The sequence below is a fragment of the Bombus impatiens genome, unplaced genomic scaffold, assembly GCF_000188095.3.
Source record: "Bombus impatiens unplaced genomic scaffold, BIMP_2.2 scf_0146, whole genome shotgun sequence".
In the NCBI taxonomy this organism is placed as follows: Eukaryota; Metazoa; Arthropoda; class Insecta; order Hymenoptera; family Apidae; genus Bombus; species Bombus impatiens.
This window is the reverse complement of record NT_176565.1, coordinates 945,159-961,853: the sequence shown is the minus strand read 5'-3', so window position 1 is coordinate 961,853 and position 16,695 is coordinate 945,159. Positions and strand designations below refer to the sequence as shown.

Genomic DNA, 16,695 nt, shown 5'->3' with positions numbered 1-16,695 from the left:
GACGAGTTTTCATTTTACAAGTTCTAGCTTTACGAAGGAAGAATATAGCGGAAGGTAAGTGGCAAGATATTAAATTCATTTTCGTATCTTTGCAGCGTAGAAAACACTTGCCTCTGCAGATTTTTAGAGATCGATGGAAGACGAAAAGTCGGCTGTCCTCGTGGTATTTGTTCGAATCAGTGCAATTCACGGTGAGAATGGTCCATGGGCCAGTGAGTACGAACGTTGGCCAAATTGAATCTACAACGAAATCGGTTCGGGCTGACTTTTACGAATATCCCTCAAACAGTGAATGCTTCCTATAGTGGTAAGAAGAAAGATATGGGCCGGTGATCTCTGAAATAGCCTGCCTGAAAAAGTACGATGGATCGAATAATGTCAATAACCCAGATAACGCACGATGTGTTAATAGTATTATGTCAGAGTCAATATTGAATGATGATAAAAAGGATTATACGTATAGGCAATGGATTAAACAGGATTAATAAAATTGGACGGATGAAGTTGACGGAAATCGATTCAGAAGAAACGCTGATAATCTTACTATTTCTATTAACAAATATTTATTTCTATTATAATAGTAAATTAAATTATATAGAGATAATATTTACGGAATAACACTATGAAATATTTCTCGACGTAACCTAGAGTTTCTTAAACTTTGGCAACTTGCTAGAATATTTTGTAACGCTATAAATAAACACGTGGTTTTGTACCGATTGGTCCAGTTAGCTTCTACGTTCACCACAAGCGTTGACCCAATTTTACCTACAATAAAAACGTTACATACACGATATAGTAAAATCATTTCGCTACATTCGTAAATAACCGCATAATTCTCATGCTGAAGTTCGCAATTAAAGCACATTATGGACGCTGTGTTTACGATGTCGTTGTAACAGCATTGAATGGCTTTATATCGCGTTCCTGTTCGTGCATGTGTATTTGCCGATGGAAAAAATTCCACCAGGTCGATAAGTTTTCGCGACTATCAGTTAATCCGTAAGTTTGGAAACATTTAAAAAGTCGCTCTATTAAAATGCAACAATCGATGCACGGTTTAAAATTTCTACGTGGTATAGTCAGCTATTACCAGCGAACTTCCATCGTGAATACGTAACTCGTGTTACAAGTATTTGAAACAAAATACGTTCTCGCATGCTGATGGGAAAATTTTCTTGTAAAACGAACCACCAAACTCGAGTGCACCAACTTCCCCCATACGTGTATCGTGCAAGTTAGAACGTATCCACTGCACTGGAATAGGTTTACCAATTTCTCGAGCTTCATATTGTATAAAGTAACAAGCGCAAAAAATTCCATGTTGAAAAAAATCTAACACCGCAAACAAGATGGAAATTTCATACGAGTAAGGACTTTCAACATTCTTCAGGCCAACTCCTCTCCTAAATCCACGCAGCTATTCGTCGAAACTTTACCTTAGAGAAAGCAGGAAGTTGATATCGCGGCAATTCTGGCAAACTTAATCCCAATTTTCCAATGTCGAGGTTCGTGGAACGTAAAGTAGGACTAGTTGAACGCAAGGTGTAATCTATCCCTCCGAAGCCGCCTAATTGTAACTGCAACCCTGTACAAACCACACGCGTTCTACGAATTAGGTTTTAAACGTTTGGAAAAATAAAGCGGAAATGTCGTGTTCACAAATCCGTGACGGGACAACCGCGTAATTACGTACGATCGATATACCTGTGGAATATGAGTGAGTCCTCGCCGGTTCAAACGGTCGCAACTGCCCTCCATATTGGACATTTTCGCCAAAGTTCAAAGTTGACACACCAGTGGGAACGTTCGATGAGAGGCTGTTGGGTATTCCTGCCGATATGTCGGTGTTTATTCCACCAGGTAGACTGTTGAATGTGCTGCCGATATGATTACTCAATATGTTCGCGGACAAGCCAGAAGACAGAGGTGTACCTGGAGTGAAAACACGCGAATCATGGAGAAACAATTACATAATTGCGGTTGACAAGAGTCTTCCATGAAATTTCGTACGTTCGCCGCATATTACGTTGCTTGTCACGCTCGTAGAGAGAATCGCTACGAATTTAGTAACTTGGAAAATACGGTTAATTAATTTTAAACTTCCCTAACCGAAAGCGATGTAATAGCAAAGAAGTGAAAAGATGGACGTTTATCTCGTATGCGGATTATTTTCCCGGTGATAAAAAGAAATCCATCGAAGTTGAAGACCCACGAGAGAGAACGAGTGGATGGATTTTTGAGAATTATAACTGAACTCGGGGCGAAAGTATTGAGCAGAAAGTGGGCTTCCCAATAAAGTTGACCACGATTCGCGGCTCTTTCGCACTGGGATCTGGCAATAAAAGAGTCGAAAGATTAAATTTCTCTTAACGACGGAATCCCTGGGGGCGAGTCCCTCTCGGTCATCGAAGAACGATTTGGTCTGAACCTTATCGATTCGTATGAAGTGGCTATACCTAACGAGAGGCCAGAAGATGTGGACGAATCTTGAGGCACGAAAGCAGACACTCTTGGCGGTGTTATTGGAATGTAGTTTATCGTCTGCACTGGCCGAGAAACCGCTGACAAAGTTGCAATCGGTATACTTGGGAGTGTCATCGTTGGCCTCTCGACTATCGTGGTTAATGGAACATGATTCGCAGTTTCCGATAGAGATGATTGTTGGAAAGGTAGACCATGGTTCGATTCCTGCTGCAGCAGATAGCTCAACAGAGAACTCTGCAAATTGTTCTTCAGAACGCCCTTTGAGTTTTCTGGAAGTATGTAATTCAGTACCATGCTAGGGATCTTGTTGTTTAGGCTGTTGTTCGACGTATCTGGAAGTGCTTGGTTCAGCGGCAGAATTTGCACGTTGCTTTTGATACCATCTTTCTCCTGTTGGGATAGCAGATAATCAAGCATGGACTGTTGGAACTTGTTCTTTAACTCATTGGAGAGATAATAGGGCGTCGGTGAAGTGAACGTAGTCGGTTGAAATACAATCGGAGGTACGGTTCTGCAAGAAAAACAGAAACAGAATGCGTACAATTCGGAAAAATGAATGCTGATTCAATCGTACAGGATGTCAGCTCGAAGTTCCGTGGGACGTAATGTTCTAATAACGTTAGTTTCAGAAATACACCTTGAACACGGTGCGATAGTGGCGGAGGAAAAATCACGATCGATCATACAAGTAACGAATCTTGACAGTGCTATTACGTACTGTCGTCCGAAAGATATGATTGGAGATTCCGTGTCCATGACAGGTAAGCTAGCTTCGGTGGTCGGTAAACGAGCCAAGTTCGAAGACTGTTTTGTGGTAACCATAGAGGCTGGTATCGTAGAAATCGTTGAAGCGGATACGCTCGTGGTAGCAGCATCAGCCAGCTGAAAGCAATTACTAACTTGCATTGGACCTCCTAAGATTCGCGGTCGTTACTTCACTCGTACGGATTCAGTTGGGAAATTGTAAAGAGGTTACTGTAAATGTTGATTAAAAGTTCTTCAAGCGTCGGATTAAACTTCATTTATTACTGTTGCAAAGAAATAACGAACGAGCCAGCAAAGTGATCGGTAAGTTGTATAAGCAAAAACGAAAGATTCAGCGGAAATGTTACTAAAATGGGCACTACGCTGTGCTGTACCGCTAAAATTGAATACGATGTCATGATGTACGAAAAGTATATTTCGCTCACCGTATCGGATTTCACGGTTGGCATTGTCGCCGTATTCGAGTGCGAATCCATTTTCAGCTCGGAAGTTGTAGATGTATGAACTTGGGTGGTAGCTGAAGTTGCGGAGGAGACAGTAGACAGTTGCCATGGTTTGTGGGTGGTTGTCGGAGCCATTGAGGGTGTCATCGTCGTGGATGCTTCCTCGCTCAATGGCAGAACGTTTCCATACGGCGAAATGGGTGGCACAGACACATATCCAAGACCATGGTTACCTATATCAAACAAATTCTTACTTATAACGCGAACTGTCCAAACATCTTTGTTCGAAGTATCTTTGATTCAAAGGATACGATAAAAACTCTTAATAAATGACATCAATTACAACCTTTCTTTTGATTAAAGTACTTACCATGCTTCAAATACTCCGAATCTCTACCAACTGAATCGACCTGTTGCTGTCCTGATTGTCCTTTGTAAAAGTCAATTGGTTTATCGTACAGATCGGCAAATCGAAAATCGTCGCGGAAAGGTTGCCGGTAAGAGGAATATCGATCGTCTTGATATTCAGGTCGCTGTTCATTTCCAGAAACCGTCTGATCTTTGTTTTGTTGATTTCTGAACGGTGTTCCATTCATAAAGATCGAAGATTGTCTATGGAAGTCCGGAGCATTCTTAAAAGACGAACTGTTATCGTAAAATAGTCGATTTCTCAATAATTCGTAATCTCGCAACAGCAATCGGTCCTTGAAAGACAGTTGCTCCGGAAAAGAATCCAAATCCTGTCTATAGGGTCGATGTCGGTAAGATTGGTAGTATTGCGTTTTAAACGATGGCTCTCGAAATGAATAATGTTGCCTGCGAGAAGAAGATGGATGCCAACCAGTCTCTTGATAAGGCGGAAACTCTTCCAAGGCACTGTATCTTCTTCCTTTCTTATACGCAGCGACAACCACAACCATCGACACGAATACGATCTGAGGGAATAAATTTACAGGTAATTTTGATTATTTATATTATCGTCACTGATTAGAATTTGTTATTAAGCGTCGACTGATCGGTATAAAAAACAGACGACTCACCAGTTTCTTCATTTGATCTTTTTTGCACGTTTCGGAGTGCGAGAAAGAAATTGTAAGTATAACCACGCGCAAAGATAGTCTGCGGTCTATCACTGCCATCAACTTTCTTATATAGTTAGGAAGCGGGAGAAAAGCTGTAACTCGCATCTTTTCCACTGCTCCTGGTTTTGTACGTCTTCCAGATCAGGTACGAAACTGGATCTGGTAAATCATGTAGATGGACGCCTTTCTCTTTCTATGACAGGTTCATTGCCAGATATACAATGAATCTGATATATTTTCACACGTGTAACGGCAAACCTAGAAGTTTGAGTGAAACTTTGTATTTTACTTTTGCGACAAAATTCAAGATTTGAACGAGTTGCTTGTTTCACGCAAGAAGCAAGAAATTTATTATTTTTACGACGTGTTTAACGAATAACGCGTCCTTTAGGCTCTCAATAATTTACACTCGCTGTAAAATCTCCTCTTTCTGCTTTATGTTTCATAAGTTTTCTTAGTAATTGTCGACATCCATTCATTTTATCTGGAACCATTCGACCTTCGATGAACGCTTTGAAACGGAGGAGTTCGCAATCGTAGGATATAAGGGTATTATAAGGTTTGTAGCAAAACCATAAAAGGTGTACGAGTGTACGTTCGTTGACTTTTAAAGAGGCAATAGAGATGGTAATAAAAATTATATGTCGACCACACTCATATATGTTCGACCTTCAATTCCGTATAAAAGTGTCGATAACTTGAAGTATAGATCCTGTTCGTTCATCTAGCCGACTAGACTAATTTTTATCAGTATAATTTTATCAGACATAATTTTATCAGTTTCTATTCAGGCACTGATCAATTGATTATGAGTTAGCTTTGAATGTATTAGTGTAGTTACCCGATTCAATTAATTCAGTGTATTCGAATATTAGCTATTAAATATTTATTATTACGTAATGGCAGTGGATTTTCAGCGCAAATGTGCGGCACTGTGTGTGCAAACGTGTCAGTGAAAATTAAATGTAAATTGCAAGTAATTTACGGAAATTCATTTTGCGAGATCCAAGAGTGTACTTATTCATCAAGACATTGTTTTCATTCCAAATATTTGTCACAGGAATCTCAGTTAGTTTTCAGGGAGAATCCATTATATGAATTATTATAAATGGTAACGTTGAACGAGCAAATGATCTCGGTGCAATTAGGGAATATCATTTATAGAAATGTACAGTACGAAACGCGCCCTATAATTTATGGAAGATGAACGGCGAACGTACTTAGTAAACCCTCTTACATCTTCTTCGATCTTTGCAGTTCGTTAATGCTAAGGTTGCAAAGCATTAAGTCGGGATTTTATTCGACGAGAAACTATTTCTCTTATCTTCGACACTCAAGCGCCGACCAAAATTAGCAAATATTACCTTCGAATATGCAATTAATCTTATTCCTTTAAAACTTTAAATCACTTTCTGTCTGAGTAGTGAAAGCTATTTATTTGAAATCTAAATGGAAGTCTATAAATCCCTTCAATAGATTAAACAAATATTTATCATCGTGTTACAAATCGATTTTGGAAAAGATTATCTTCTAGAAAGATAATAAAATTAGATAACGTTAGATAAAGCCAATCATAAAAATGGTAATTGGGATTATCTGTCGTACGCGAACGCGAGTATTTGATAGATAACGATAGATGTACAATAATTAATAGTAAATTATCGTGAATGGTAGAAGGTTATTCAAAGATAATCAAAAGTCCATTGTTTAAACGTCGCTGATATTTATATTAAAAGCAAGTAAAGCAAGTAAAAAAGGTAATGGAAGAGTTATGTTCATTTAAAGCAACGGATATTAAAACCACAACGATGTTTGAAATGATTCAATATACATATTAAACTTGCGCGATTGTTTTTTATTTACAAACTTCATCATATGAAAGCGAGATAATTAGATACGCTCAGAATGCAACCACATAAACATTTCATTGCAATACGGTTCAGTTTGTTTGATTAATTTTTTTCATTTTCTCACTCTATAATCATGCTATATCAGAAAAAGTCTTTTATCATTACATATCTAAAATTACGATATAAATAGATACAATTAAATTCGTGGAAGAGTAAAAAGGAATTCATAGGCTTGATAAATAATAGCAATCTTTAAATAACCATCGATAGATTGTAAAAGAATCGTAAAATATACACATCTTTGCAGATAGAAATTTTCACGGATATTGTTACGGATAGCTACTATTTAACTAATTTTTAAATTTCTGATAAAATTTCTAACAAAATCATTCAATTGATATTACGATGAAGAGTCCAATTGAATGATATTTAATTAATCTACAACAAAAAAGGAAGAAGCTAACCTAGTTCCTTGAAACTTCCAGGTCAAATAAATATTAGGTGACCAAACATTACCGAGTAAAAAGAATTATAAATATTATTAGTATCAGTTAACGTGATCGTCCAATATAAATTGCGAATTTCACTTTGATCGCGAACAAAGTTGATCAGAATGACCATTGTCATCGACGAGAAAAACCTTTTATTGTTACAAACCTATTGTCCCTGCTAATTAACAGTTGGTACTGTTGCAGCATACAATTAAACCTAACTAACCATGGCTATCTTTGAAAAGCAATATTCAGTTAAATTGTAATAGCAGCTTCTAAATGTCTATTATATTGTTTGTCTCGAATTTCCTCGGATTTCCTCGGTTTCCATTTTATTGGCAGGTAGAAAACTTAGACACTCCGGAAGAAACATATATTTTTTTGTTGACATTTCTCCCAAATCATTTTTCTATTCTCCTGGGTAGATATTAAGTGGATGAGTAGAACGACATTTTCCCTGGAAAGGATCCAGCTTAGCAGCGTTAATTAATCAGTGGCTGGATTACAACTCGTAATCGTTATCGGTGCTGTTATTAATCCAATGTGGAGTAGTCGATATTGAAAATATCAACGCCTACATTACATCGTTTCATTCATCCGCGGTACTTATATATCGATGGTCATCTCGTTTTTATTACTTTCATATAAAACTGCATTCTCCAACTTTTTGTCATCTTTATATAGTTTTCATGTTCCATTTTAAAATGTCAATGTTCGAACTTGACACCCTGACTCTATTAATTTTATCGCATTCACGTTATGTTTACTACCCTTTTTATAGTTTCATTTCATCTGTATTTATCGGTTACATAGGATGGCTCAATGTAAATATCTCGTAAATATCGTATAAATATCTCGTAAATATGAGTCAAATGAAACTTACTTTGTTTCGATGAGGGTATCTTGCGATGGTAACAAATCTCATCTTGCATGCGTTTATTCTTTTTTTTTTTTTTTTAGTGAAACTATTCTTCCTTTTTTTACATCATTCGATATACTTTTTAATCTCCTACAAAAAGGTGTTAAGGTACTTGGGTCGAAAAATGATTAATTGAAAAGAAAACTTAGCTTGAATCTTGTAAAATTTATCGTACGAAAGACGGGGAAAGATAACGTAGATAGCTTTCATATTTATGTTTCCATTGTCTTTCATGCACATAGTTTGACAAAATTAACATTGAAATCTTTTAAACTAGGTATTTTCAGACACAAATGTCTTAATACCTTTTTCTAGAGAATCAAAAGCTACATCGAATGATGTATAGAAAAAAGGTGTAGTTCCATTTAAGAAAACAGAGATCACCTTGAGATATGCAGAAATTTTCAGACATCTCGAAGAATCACCAGAGGACGTTCCCCGTGAAACAACAAGTTTTGTTTGAAATATTCGATATATAGAAAATAAATATATAAGAAATATTTACTTGGATCAATTAAAATAATACAACCTGTATAATTCTTCGTTCTTTGTAACTTACCTTCTTACGCAAAAGTCATATAAATTGCACAATCAAGAATAATTAATTAATATTCTTCCTCTCTTCAGATTCTATTACACAAAAGGATAATAAAATTCAAATTCTTTTTTCAACTTCTCAACACTGGTACAATAAAAATACGGATCGCTTGCAATTTTTATTTATAGTACCTCGTAGGATTACCACGTGTCTGTCCTATATCCAATATCAAAATCTTGGCGGTTTTTTATGTAACATTTATGACATTTTTTTTAAATCACGGTTATGTTTCATGCTCGATGGGAACCAACCAGTGTGTCACAGCTGTCCAAATATTCCCAGAGTTTACGCGTAAATACGGTATTTTATTTCTAGAGTATTTTTTTATTTTTTATTTCTCGATATAATTCTAGCACGATCATCTCAGCCAGATATGGGCTGTACTGTTCTCGCTATTTTTTTCTCTCTCTCTTTGAGACGCCAAAGAGACATTCATCTCACACCCCATTAAGAGCTAAAAAGGCTCTCAGATCAAGTACATTCTTCAACTAGATTTTCTCCTCTTTCGAGGTGCATGGACTTAGAACTCCGTACGTGTCAGACAGGAAGAAAGGTAGGAGGAAAGGAATTAATTTGTTGCCAAGAAGGTATTTGTAGCATATTTTTTATCGCCTACTCTACTAGATTTTCATGAAACAAGTTCGAGATCGTTCAAGTTTGGTCGCCTCGCCAAACTAGGAACAGCCGGTTTTGCGGTTGTCACATTCGTTTCAACCTGTGGCCTTCAGGAATCGATGTTCCGTCGATTATTGAAAAAAGCAATAATGGCTATTGTCGTTCAGCGAAAACGCTTCTTTTGCTATACCGGTCGCGGTTGATTAGTTAATTACTCAATGAAAGAGCATTACATATAGCGTGCAGATCACGTTCTTAGCGAAATTGTTAGAGTAACTTTTACTTGTTACAGCAACTCGCGTGAGAAGATCACATTGGTCAATTTTGCGGACCGAACCAATTTTATCGCGGTTACGTATCACTAAAAATGTCAGGTGCTCGTTAAAATGCCTGCACCTCGACATAAGGTCATGTAACTGTGAAATTCGTTTGCTCGTGAATGACATTTTTTACATTTTCTCACAATTTCGGAGAGGCGTCACCGTTCCATCCGGGAACAGAGAAAATTTGCGGCTAAAATTTTCGTACGGGCGAATAAATCGAATTTACAGTAACTGGATGAGACTAATTACACTCGATGCAAAGATTCGCGCAGTGTTATCCATATTGATCATCGATCCTTCCTTTTAAAAATTTTTATCGACGTCTTTCGCGACATATTCGACAGGGCGATTCATCTTCGTTCACGATATTGACAAGCTTACTTGAAAGCATATCCCTTACAAAACAAGAAAGAAGCATTGGAAATTTAAATAGCGAGCAATTTGCTTAATCTAAAACCGACTGAAATTCGAACGAGCGAACGTCGAACCTGGAATTTCAAGAAACTCGAGGATGTGATAATGCGAATGTTAAAATGAAAGGCGCGGGCAGGTTAAAATCTAAATGAAACAGAGAAGGACGCATTCATAAAAGTAATAGAACGAGGATGTCGAGCAGAAGACGCGACAGACTTGAGGATAAAATTGCATCGTGTCTCCGCCATTATATGGCAGCATCGTAGTACGAAAGTTAAAACGGTGAAAATAAAGAAAACAAGGAGAGAAGTTTGTGTAGCAAAAAGTTTTTCCATTTATATATTTTCTTAATCCATTGCGGTCACGAAAACTGGTTTCCGATATTCCTAAAAATTTGCAATCACGCTACGCATATCGAATTAAATGGAAGTTTAACCTGCATGTGATTTCAATTCGTATCAATCGTATTCGTATAGGCGAAAAGTTATTACGTAAAACGTATTTCTCGTGCAACTTAGTTGTTCACGGGCGATCCGATATTAGCCTTTTAGATGTATGCATAACGATGGTTTGTCACATTTAAATTGATCGCATCGAACCACGCGTCATATTCAGTCCTACGATATTTCGATCATACATTTACTCAATAGGTGACTCGGGATATTTGTTGGAATGCAAATTCCACAGGAACGTTTCTAGTAAAATAAATGGCAAACGATGAAATTGTAAACGGGCCAGCTGCAGGACAAATTCCATCAAGGCCACGAACCGTATCACAAAATGATGGAAAAACGGTAGATTTCCGAAGAATCATCCGACAATATTTAGACAACGTTAGGGAAAATTTTCACGGTGTTTATCAGAGGTTCGTCCGTGGTAGATGCATCTCATGATCCATTCGGTAAGAGAATTTCCTGTGGGGTCGTGTTGCTCCGCCGCTGTTAACTTCGCCTCTGGGGAACGAATTTCTGTATGATGTGCCATGTATGCGTCCAATTTAAACAGCTACCGGTTACACATCTGTACGGTGCGCGTCGTTGCTTTTCTTACACGTCAGCCAACGAGGGTGCTTGCGCAATATCTAACGTTTAATAACGAATTAAATTCCGCAAACGAACGTTGTCGTCCTACCCTTGGGGCCATTTTAGAAAAACGTCGAATATCGATGAAAGCAGCGAGTGAAGACGCATTCGATCCGATCTTTCATTATCATCCGCGATGGCGTGAAACGACAGAAAAAATAGTGGGAGCTGAATAAAATCACCATGGTAATATATTCGCCAGAGATTTGTTCCGAAACGTGACAGCATGTAATATAATATTCGATACAATAGAGTTAAACTGCTGTGAGTTCGATTCGTTCGTTCGTATTCGAGTCGAACAATACGTCTTCATCGAAGATTAAATTTGCTACTGACGGGTATGCATGTAACGTTATGAAAATAGTAGGACGGCGAGCAGAACAGCCATCACAATTTGCCGATTTAACTTTGAAATTGATTGACAAAAGTTACAAGTAATCGCGAATATCGTGCAGTTGCGTCGATTTTTTAAAAAAATTGTACGATTACTCAAACACCGTTCCCGGGTGAAATAGCAAATTAAAAGAAAGAAATGCTTTTACTTTGTCACGGTTGCACAAGTGTTTCCATTTTCCTTTACACCGACCCATTGCAAGATGCTAGTAATTACAAACGAAGGTATTGTGCCGTAGAATGAAGGAAGAAAGCAATTAAGTTAATACAGTAAATCCGATGATTAAACGAATGCGCCATCACTTACATGGTAGTAGTTAGTAGCCGGTCTAAATGACTCATTACACGTAGTAATAATTTTCTAAGGCTCATTTCGCGTGTCGTAGAAAGCCTGGGAGGTGTAGAACTTAATACGTTCAATCTTCTGTACTTAATGTCAAGCTCAAGACAAGCGGAGCACGGACAATCCGATTTTGTCGTACTTTACTTTTTATTCTTCTTGGTTCCATTAAAAGGTAATTTTGAACCAAATAGTATAGTTGGTCATTGGCGGTGTGGATCGATCGAAACGTAAAACGTTTCTAATAAAGTATTCAGAGAAATAATCGAATCGAAAGTTCGAAGGTTTGCCAGAAGTCTCGTAACTGACTTGTCACTGGTTCATATCAGGAATGAGCAGGTCACTCGGTTTTACTCTCGGATCGAGTCATCAAGGAAGCAAAGCAATTACGAAATAGCTTCGTCTCTTTCCGAAACACGTACCTCGAGGAAATGTACACGCGGATGCCAATGCAATGCATGTAACATGTGCACGTTACACGACGACACATGTCACAGCAATGCGTCCTTACAAATTAAGATTCTTAAACAAACAGGTTAAACAAACAATATTGTTTGTTGAATTGAAAGTCAAGCCAAATTGATAAGGTTTCAAAAAATAAAATATATGTGCATAACGAGAATAAACTTATGGTCTAATGTGAGCTTGGCGAATTCTCTTACGTTTCGATCTCTTAAATAACCATTTCTGCTCGTTTTTGTGCTGACGTCCAAGCATCACGCGCGCGCGCGGATGTATGAATCCTCCGAAATTCTACATGCATATTTTGTAGTCGTATAATTCGCGTCACTCGCGCATACTCTACACCAGCGGTTGTTAACGTTCTTTTGTCTACCAGGGACCTCCTTTGAATAAACTTTTTTTGTCACGGACCCTCAGGACTTGACACAAAATTAAAATCCGTAATGTGCCAAATATGTATGTTTAAAACTGCTCAACGATATCTTCTCACTAAGGTTGAAACTGCATTAATAAACGAAGAAAATGCTCATCGACAATCTTTAAATTTTGAGAGAAGAGATTTACCAAAAAATAAATAGATAAATAAATAAATACACGTACTAAACACTTTTTATGCAAATAATATAGTAATAACTTGCGTGCGTAAGGACTTTGTGACTCCCCGGAGGACCGTGAACCAGCAAGAACCGCTGCTCCATATCATTTGAAAATAACGCTTAAGGCTAAGAAGATTCGTCCGCAGGTGTAAACGAATCGTGTAAGAATGGATAAAGGAATGTATCGTTAATCCAGTAAGTGAATACAAGTGTACCGAATTTAATACATATACATACATGCGCACAGTTGCACCGCAAACATAGACGATGGTCAGTGACACTTTGTGTAACATCAAAGGGAGCTCGGAATGCGAGTTAATTTTGTAGCAGGGGAGGCCAGAATGAGGGTTAAGAGAAATAGACGAGAAGGAAGATAGGGCGAGTCGAGTAGAATGAGCGAGCGAGTGAGAGAAACGAGAGACGGTACCGAAAAAGGGAACTGCCATCCATATTCAAAACGAGGGCTTACACCCTGCGGTCTGCCGAGTTAGCCGGTTTGTCTAAAAAAAGAAGCATGCTTATTTCTCAACGGTAGCGATGGTATGCTCACTCCTGCGATTTGCTTTCCATGTTACTCTCTCTTTCAGAACCGGTTTCTCCTCTATTTATTTCCAAACTTGGAAAATGTATTTCTAGACGATACGTTCTTCTTCACCTAAGACGAGTATGGTTAATTTGTCAGACACGCAGTAAAAAAAGGTTTTTTTTTAAATAAATAAATATTTTCAGTCGTTACGCGATACACTACATGTCTGTATGTCGCTGGAAACTCGGCATAAGTAAGGAAGGAAAGAAAGAGAAGCAGGGGAAGATGGGTGAAAAATGAGAAAAAGGTAGAACACTTTTTGCATCTGCCTTTGGTCCTGTGCCTGACAGAGTTCATGCAGGAATGATCTAACACCTGCGTTAAATAGCAACATTTTTCATGCATCTCTGAGATACGTCGTGACCTACGACTGAATTTTTATGGCAACGACTTTCGCGGGATTAAACGCGTTTCCACGTCAGCCGGAATAAAATTCGTCAGCGCGCAAAGTTAACGAAGCACGTAGGAAGATCTTATTAGGATACTAATCGGACCGCGCACGTCACACAGAACAGGAGTTTCTTGAGTGTATGGATCTTGATCGCATATTCGGTCGCGCGTACGTGAGATTCCTATTGTTCTAGAGGGAAATTTCCTACAGTCGAAAAGCGGATTCAGATTTATGCGGAAACGTTTCTGAGTTACCGCGAATTCCTAGGGTGCCTAAATCGTTCGTTTGCTTCGAGATTAACCGAGTAACATCGATACACGACGTCTTTATGGAAAAATGAATTACGAGAGGATTGTCTTACAATCTGTAGTAAGTTATTTAGACGCCGTATAAAAACATCATCTAGTCGTTCTGCCGTTTAATTCTCTCTGGGATTACGGACACTGCGTTTGAGCGTACTTCCTCCGCAGGAAAAGGCTGCTACCTAACATTGGTTTATTTTTCAAGACTGCGACCGTCTCTCGTATCTAGCTTCGTTGCATGAAATTACTGTGTAACTGAGAAACTGATTACTAGCCAGTCGTACTGCAAACAAACGCATCGATAAGAGACATATTGATCAAAACGCGCAAAGAAGGTGATTTGTCATTCTATTCGACGTATGGACTCTTCCCGGACAAATAGGAATGGTCCATCGAAAGAAATTGTTCAAACCTGTATCGACCTCTAAAGTGGGAACGGCCAAGTAAAAGATTCCTCGACGTCATCGTCCAAAGCGATCAAAGGGATTTTCGGTCGACCAAACCAATACGAATCGTAAAGCCAAGTCCATTCATCTTCGTATACTGGGCGATCGATGTTACTTGGACATTTCTCGTCGTTACCGCGCTGATACGATATCTCGTTTCATAATTCACGTGAATTCGTTCTTATCGACGCCTGATTTCTGATATCGAATACCGACGTTTACTCGAGCCAAGCTTCACAGAGAGCGCGCCGATGTTATCCAGCAGCAATTGCGGGTTTTCGTCGTTTTCCAGCGTACACTCGCCCGATAACCGTTGTAAATGCTTTTCACCTTTCGTCGGTTTATCCATCGCGTCTCGTCGTCTTAACTCGATACGATTCGATACAACTTTGACTCGCTACTAGGTAAAGGATAGTTTCGTATATAGGGCTAAAAGGTTTTAGTGACAAAGTTTCCCATTCTATTAAGGTACACAACGAAGCACGTCGAAGCATTCTGTTGTACGTCAAAAAATTAGGAAACGCGAAGTTAGTTTCTCCAATAAACAGATTTTCGTTTGAACGAACAAAGTTGCGTCGTTCCAGCACAAGTATCAAGTTTTAGCTTTGTTAATGAACGAAATTGATATTCCAGATGTCAACTTTCTCGATAACTGTATACATAATCCATAATGAAAAAAGAAGAAACGCTGGATCGTGATACGACGACCGATCGTCATAATTGATTGGAAAAACGAGACACACGTATAATCGGTTAACTAATTGTCTCGTAACAATTACGCATATTTTTGGATGCTACTACTTGAAGAATATGCTTCTAAACGCGTAATTGAAAAAGCGACATTTCGCTTTTTATCAACGACGATTATCAGTGACAAAAGAGAAGGTGAAAAGTAAGCATTTGATCTTTCGCTCCAGATACTTGGTTAATACAACGCGTTCCTATTTTATTTCTGTTACAGTGGCTGTAGATCAGAGTGGCAGGTATATTTACATATGATCTGTCTCCAGGTATAGATAGCTGTCTTCGTTTTATTCACCAGAAAGGTATTTATATCCTCTGATTCACACTCCCATTATTTGCTGGAATATATTTGAGGATTTTATAGAAACGTAGAATATATAATGTGAAGATTTTTCACAGCCGAACGAACGTTTCACCGTAGCCTTACAAATTTATATAACGCTATTCAATTTTGATAATAAGAAAAATTACTTGACCCGTAAAACCGCAAGATCTTCATACACAGAGATCCTAATTCTGATTAACCGTGGCCCGAATCCGAACGCAGAAATCCATGAAATTAAATAAGAAGCTTATTCGATTTCAAATAATTTCGAATATTAATTTTCCAAAAAACCAACTTGTACGCTTTCTCGCTTTCCAATTAGAATTATACAAATATTCAGACTAACCAATCGTTATCTACACGCAGATTCTATATACATTTCAAGAAGTGTTTCCATTTCAAAAAGTATTTCACGATTTCGTTGCCCTGTCTCGAAGTAGAATCGCACCGTTCCTATTCGGACACAAATACATTTACGTATTCACCGATGTGATAACAGTAGCAACGAAATCGAATATTTCTTGCGCGTAATGCGATACCAGCGGAATCGCTCCTTTCATTTCATTTCGTGACAGTTTATTGCACGAAATAGTTGCCGTACAATTCGAAAGGCAGGTACCGTTTTTACTAACCGAGTAAAAGCGAAGACAGAGCGGCAAGCTGTGTCACGGCGGCACATGCGCGCAGGAGAAAAGGACGGTATCGAGCCAGGCTAGTTGCTTGCCCGTCAACAGACGGTGTCGCACCGTCAGTTTCTTCCGCCGCGCCTGAAAGGCGTTCAGTGTCGAGTCGAAGAAACGCGCGCTTCTTCTGTAAAGTTCGTTCGTTTTTTTTTTTATTTTTTCGTGAGTAGAAAAATCGAGTGCGTGAACACTCGAGTGTGCAGACCGGTGCAAGAGGAATCGTGATAGAATGTAATCGAATCGCCATGGGACTGTTGCCATCAGTCAGCCGGTAATTTCGCACACGGTAAGGCAAGACACCTTACAGAAATTTCGTTCACGGCATAGTACGCCCATGTGTGATTGTGAACACTCGCCC

At 38.5% G+C, this 16,695-nt stretch overlaps 2 protein-coding genes across 9 annotated transcripts in view; one reads left to right on the top strand and one right to left on the bottom strand.

Moving 5' to 3' along the window:
- Positions 1-53: 53 nt before the first annotated feature.
- LOC100748358 overlaps positions 54-16,695 on the bottom strand; it is a 20,211-nt gene continuing 3,569 nt past the window's right edge. For 5 of the 6 annotated variants that reach the window (XM_033319307.1, XM_033319309.1, XM_033319308.1 and 2 more), the window contains 8 exons: positions 4,736-5,035; positions 4,066-4,630; positions 3,678-3,928; positions 3,206-3,369; positions 2,460-2,998; positions 1,708-1,935; positions 1,440-1,588; positions 54-768 (listed from right to left, as the gene is read on the bottom strand). In XM_033319307.1, the coding sequence (XP_033175198.1) occupies positions 742-768; positions 1,440-1,588; positions 1,708-1,935; positions 2,460-2,998; positions 3,206-3,369; positions 3,678-3,928; positions 4,066-4,630; positions 4,736-4,882 (2,070 nt within the window). In that variant the 5' untranslated portion in view covers positions 4,883-5,035 and the 3' untranslated portion in view covers positions 54-741. The remainder of the gene's footprint in view (positions 769-1,439; positions 1,589-1,707; positions 1,936-2,459; positions 2,999-3,205; positions 3,370-3,677; positions 3,929-4,065; positions 4,631-4,735; positions 5,036-16,695) is intronic. The other variant, XM_033319312.1, reaches the window with a different exon arrangement.
- The window catches only part of LOC100740167 (1-phosphatidylinositol 4,5-bisphosphate phosphodiesterase), a 13,209-nt gene continuing 12,875 nt past the window's right edge, over positions 16,362-16,695 (top strand). For 2 of the 3 annotated variants that reach the window (XM_024365698.2, XM_024365693.2), the window contains exon 1: positions 16,362-16,623. The gene's annotated coding sequence lies outside the window, so the exon portion shown is untranslated. The remainder of the gene's footprint in view (positions 16,624-16,695) is intronic. The other variant, XM_003487275.4, reaches the window with a different exon arrangement.